This window comes from Borostomias antarcticus (genome assembly GCF_949987555.1).
Source record: "Borostomias antarcticus genome assembly, chromosome: 22".
NCBI lineage: Eukaryota > Metazoa > Chordata > Actinopteri > Stomiiformes > Stomiidae > Borostomias > Borostomias antarcticus.
The window spans coordinates 7,930,954-7,937,049 of record NC_140255.1 but is presented as its reverse complement, the minus strand read 5'-3'; the positions used below and the strand labels follow the sequence as shown (position 1 = coordinate 7,937,049).

The 6,096-nt window shown below is 49.0% G+C and overlaps 1 protein-coding gene across 1 annotated transcript; it reads left to right on the top strand.

Annotated features, from left to right (window-relative positions):
• Positions 1 to 230: 230 nt before the first annotated feature.
• Positions 231 to 866, top strand: nog2 (noggin 2; the record flags this gene model as incomplete). Its single annotated transcript, XM_084456542.1, has 1 exon — positions 231 to 866. One exon carries the CDS (start codon positions 231 to 233, stop codon positions 864 to 866), a length of 636 nt encoding a protein of 211 aa, XP_084312668.1.
• Positions 867 to 6,096: the final 5,230 nt, after the last annotated feature.

Sequence of the window (6,096 nt, the reverse complement as noted above, 5' to 3'; positions counted from 1 at the left end):
TACAAGATAGCATCAGCAGGCAATTTGCTAAGTTTAAGGATCCCCAAAAAGAAAGCGCTCCAGTCCATGTCATTCAAACCCGACGTGGTCTATTAAAAGTATCGTCTTGCCCGTGCCTCTACTTCGGCTATTTATGAAGCCCCCGGGCTGCTCATTTCATAGTGCACAGTAGCGGTGAAAGAACACAATATTAAACACACGAGAAGAGCCTGTGCGTATACAAGACAAACATGGGCTTCTCACAAACGCTACTCATTTATGTGCTGGTGTCCGTTCACCTGGGAGCCTCTCAGCACTATCTGCGCCTCCGTCCCTCGCCCAGCGAACACCTTCCTGTGCCCGACCTGAAGGAGGACCCCGACCCGGAATACGACCCGCGGGAGCAGGACTTGGCCGAGAGGACTCTGCGGAAAAAGCTCGGCAGCAACTTCGACCCCAACTTCATGTCCATCAGCTCGCCCCTGCTGGTGAACGTCTCCGCGCAAGACACCCAGATGAGGCTGCAGGGACCGATGCCCAACGACATTAAAAAGCTGGACCTCACTGAGACTCCCTACGGGAAGCGGGTAAAAGTGGGCAAGAAGGCACGCAGGAAATTTCTGCAGTGGCTATGGACGTACACACACTGTCCAGTGGTGTATAGCTGGAAGGACCTGGGAGTGAGGTTCTGGCCTCGCTGGATCAAGGAGGGCAGCTGCTTCAATGAACGCTCTTGTTCCTTCCCCGAGGGGATGTTTTGCAAACCCGTCAAGTCGATCACCAAGACGTTCCTCCGGTGGTATTGTCAGGGGTTTTTAAGACAGAAATATTGTACGTGGATACCGGTGCAGTACCCAATCATCTCAGAGTGCAAATGCTCGTGCTGAGGTTCTCTATGGAGTCTGCGGGGTCGCGGGAGTGGACTGGTTTCTATTGCACTGTAAACTCTCAATTAAGGTGGGCACCATAGCGAATCTATTTTTTTATATAGCATTTTAATTGAAATACCAACATTGTACATATTTAAGAAAAATGCAGCTATTTTTTTGTAAATGAACAGGACCATATTTTATTTCAGCCCTGAAACGTGTTTTTAGGGGAACACAAGCACTTCGGAAAGAAGAGCTTATATTTTTTATGAACAACTGAAGATGGAATGCATACACTTCTCCAAGAAGTTCACTTTTTTTCAACTGAACATTGATGATGACTGTTATTTCACTGCAATGCTGCCTAGAGTTTTTGTATGATATTAATATCAATAATAATTAAATTGAAAGTTGAGGATAAAGATATATATAAGGGCGTGAACTCAGCTTTTGGAAAACATAGTATTGTAGAAATAAACAAATCTGTATGTTTTATTTATTATTTTAACGATTGTGAGTATAGAACATAAGGAAGGAGAATAGCAGAGTATACCAGAAATTATGGGAGATATTTTCTCCTACTTGAATATTTCTAAAAATAAAATAAAAAGTAAACATGTCAGTGTAAATGTTATGGTTACACGTTTTAGCAATAAAGTCTATCTTTTCAACATGTATTAGTGTCAAGCAAGTGTGTGTTCCCACCCAAGGGGGCGTGTGTACTGATGCAGAGTGGACGGAGTGTGTAAATGCACAGTAAGTCTGGGTGCAGTGAATGGTGGGAGGGGGGGGCGACGTTACTGACGCTCCACGCTGTCAGTGTGATTTTAGAAACGGGTGATTTACTATGTTGTGTAATGTGCAACACATACCTAAAGCGCCTCGACACAACTGGCGCTCATTGTTAACGCCAAGCGGGGAGACGAGGCGTTTTTACACCTCGCTCCTTCTTTTACACCTCGCTTCTTACACAAACTCCCATTTCTCTGATCCAAGGTGTTAACATAACGGTAAAATATGATTCAGACATTTCAAACTCCGTCAGTTGATGAAATGGCGAGGCGAACATGCGAGCCAGGACCGTCCGGGTATGTGCTGTGCTGTTCCCTTGACGCTCTGCACTGGTTCCACTGGAGTAGCCCGTTTGTATTGAGAGAGAGAGAGAGAGAAGGGGGGGGGGGGAGAGAGAGAGAGAAAGAGAGCAGAGCGGCGCCTATTCCAGCCTATGACAGCCTCCGACAAAAACAAAGACTGTAAAACAATGGCCCACTGTTTTTGACGTTACCAGACTATTAATTGGAAAGCGGGTAAACTGTCTGCAAGTTAAAGAGATATGGCCAATTAAACCGGGACACGCATGGGATTAAGACCAAATCAAGCAACGAGTCATTTACTCTAAGTAGGGATTTTATGGTGTTTATATTATTCTTTAAATACAATCAACGACTTAAACAGAGGTTCCAGCAATTACGAAACGTTTCGAGCTCTTCCAAACGTCCTAAAGCCAGAGCCGCATTTCCAACGAACGCATCTTGTGTGCGTTAAAGTGATTTGTGTCTCAGCGGGCTGAGTTGGATTTGACAGTTGCCGCCCGGTTATTGTGAGAGATATACTGAAGGGATTTAGTAAGGAGAGGAGAGCGGCAGTGTGCCAACAGAGGAGGAGGAGAAGGAGGAGAGGAGGAGGAGGAGGGGGGCTGCTTTCCTCTCTGTCAGCTTCTTTCTTGATGATGTCTCGGGGTTTTTAGAAACTGCGCCTCTGACTCGGCGGCGCCACTCAGCCGCCCCCTCTTGACTGTGTAGAATGAAGCACTTTGGGAAACAGTAACCCTTTCAGGCTCTGCCCGGAGAGTATTTTAGAAGCGTGTGAAAGGCAATATGCCGCCGTGGCTCCAGCTAGGTACGCACCTTTTAGACACAGAGCCCGTCAGCCAGTCCGGACGTCTCTGGCCTTGTTATTTTGTATCTCTCGGTGCCGTGAATATAATTTCCTTGCACTCTCATGTAACTGATCTGTATCCACGAGTATTATCACCGACCAAATACGTATAGACTACACAGGAAGACTTTAGGAATGTAAGCATTTGATTGAAATATGAATTAGGCTATAGACTACGCACGCGCATGTTAACTCTTGGGTGACCGTTATAGACGCAGCTCTTATAGTGGGCTGTGTTTTTGGAGGGGCTGCTCTCGAACCTGCTCAGGAAAAAGGCCATTCAGTTTGCGTTTCATTTATCTCTCTGTCAGTGTAAATGGTCCGTGCAGTCCGCTGACATCGCCGTGCAACGCATGGGATTCCAACCTTCCCGATGCCCTAGTTATGCCAGCCGCCATTGGGCACTTATTCGGAAGTCAAAGTCTATTCGTTTTCCACATGGTACCAGTCTCATCTGTCCAGATCAGCGACCTGTCCAGCGCCTTTCCCAGTCAGATGTAACAGCCTTGCAGTCCTGACCACACCGAGACCTCTTGATTGACAGGCGTGTCTATCAGCACATCGTTTGGGGGGTTCGTCAGTGTTGACGGCAAATAATAAGCACGTTATGACACATGACATGGGAACCAGGGCATGCCTTTACTAACTACCTCTCAGCGTCGGAGACGTCACGGTGGACCAGGCTTGGAGACTGACAGTGATTTAGAATCCAGAATATTTGGAAGGGCAATATGGAATAGACTCTTCGAATTGTCATTACATTTATGACTTATAAACACGTACAGTAGCTTCCTGTGCCGTCAGTCAGATGTAACATCCTGTTGGGAAACGTGTGATAATGCATGTGTGTATTTACCAGCTATCACGGCTTACTGAGTAACTGCTTTAGAGATGAGCTGAGCTGACATGATGACGATGAAGATGATGAAGATGAAGATGGGGACATGAGAAGGCTCATCTTCTTATGGAGTCAATTATGATGATGAATTAGAGTGCGCTCACGAGTGACGAGGAGGGTGTGTGCTGCAATGACACGCGGCCACGCGCACACACACACACACACACTACTGTACACATAGTGTTACATCCCATAGAGACTGATCAACCAATCATGTTGTACCCTGGCCAAGGCCTCTCAGTATGTACACACACACACACACACATACACACACAAACACACGCGCATGAAAGCACATACTTGGTGTAGTATGCACAGACACGCACACACACACACACACACACACACACACACACGCAGGCCCTGGTGAGACAGACGGAGACAGAGACAGGGTCTGCTGCCCCCAAACCCCAGCGTGTAAAAGAGTGTGAGTCAGCATGGCTGAGGTTATTGATGATGACAGGGTATTAGATGGGGTGGGGAGGGGGGATGGGGTGGGGGGGCAGAGGGGGGTGGGGGGGGCAGCGTTGTCACCAGAGCTGATACCCAATGTTCCGCCGTGGGCTGGAACAGCACAACTCTCCAACCGCATCCCCGAACCGCGGTGTCTGGAAGAGTGTGTGTGTGTGTGAGGGAGTGTGTGTGTGTGTGTGAGTGTGTGTGTGGGAGTGTGTGTGTGAGTGTGTGAGACAACATGTAATTGTACAGTACGTGAGCACGTAATTGTGCGTGCATGTGTGTGTGCTCTGACAGAATGTGCTTGTGGATGCCTGGGTGTGGGTTTACAGATCTTGAACTGTGTGTGTGTGGGGGGGGGGGGGGTTACAGATCTCTAGCTGACTTCCGGGTGGTCTTTGGATGATGCTCAAAATCGGGTCACCAGAATACCCCAACCAACCGTCTAATGATTCACTTACATGCCTGAAATGCATAGGGTGTGTGTGTGTGCGTGCATGTGTGTGCATGTGTGCGTGCATGTGTGTGTGTGCGTGCGTGTGTGTGTTTGAATGCACTTCTGAATCTGGGTCAGGGACACCAAATAAACTCTTCTTCCCGTCCTGTAGTAGCTGCCTCTCCCTGCGTGAGACTCTCAGCCGACGCCACCCTCCATGGCTGGTCTAGGATCAGCCGCCCTGTCTCTGCTCAGGGCCGTCCTGATCAGGAGAACTGTTTAAAACTGCGCTCAGATCAGCAGTTAAGGCCACCGCGGTCCGGACTCCCGCCTACTCTTGCCATAGATACAGCCAAAGTAGCACGGCCGTGTCCGTGCCAAATCCTAACCTTCTACCCCTCCAGAGTTTTGCCTCGCCCCTTCAAAACCTCGACCCCCCCCCCAAACCCGTCCGTCCGTCTGCTAGGCCGTCCGCGGGCCGCCGCCATGCACCCTACAGTAGGCTAAGACCCCATTCGCCCGTAAGCTCCTTCATAGGCTGTGATCTTATATACGTGGTAACGTTTTAATCAGATACTTAGAGCCTAAGACTCCGATTCCTCAAGTCACGCTCGCTGACTGCTCTATTTGACTCTTGTTAGGTGTAATGGATAGCGTAAGCCGAAAGGAGGGCTAAATTTAGCTGAGGCCTCACGAAGCTCTCGCTCATGTCTGGGAATAGAGTGTACACCAGCCTCTGTTTCTATGGTTACTCCCACTTTTCCACATCCAGAGTTTTATGTCCAGAAAAAATACCCCCACCGACAACGTAAAAAAAAAAAAAAACGTTCTGGTTTCCCTGCGTCTGAGAAAGATTCCCAATTTAGTCTTTTATCACATTCCGGGCTCAATCGGGATTCAAAGCGGTGTTAAAGTTAACGGAGCCGAACGACGCTGGACTGACGGACGGGCGGTTGTGGAAGTGTTGTTGGCTTCCTGTCTAAAAATGTGCCCGAAGACAGAAATATGCAGCCGACCGCTATTGACACGCACCTCTCTGTGGAGCAGGCGTGGGACGGACGTCACATGACCGCTCAAACTGACACCGGCTATAACGGGCGGCTCCGGCAAACCTCGCGCCGCGTTTCGAACTCAGGCGACGCAGAAGATGTGTGACGTGCGTGAGCTACACACACACACGCACGCACGCACGCACGCACACGCTGCGTGTCAGACATCCTCGGCGCACACCCGCGCTAATCAGCAGCCCACACAAACACCCAAGGTGTTTCCAGTACCAGTATAATTACCTCATAATCGTAACGACACACACAGGTAATTCGTAAAACGTCTCAAGTTGTTTACCAGACTACTCAGGCTGATCGTGATTGCGCCTGGTAGATATATACACACACTTCCCCTCCGCCCCCCCCCCCCCCCACACACACACACGATTACATTCTATACTTTCCATATCCATCAACCCAGGACTTGATTGCTGGGAAGGGAAGAAGTCCACCCCCCACCGCACACACACACAC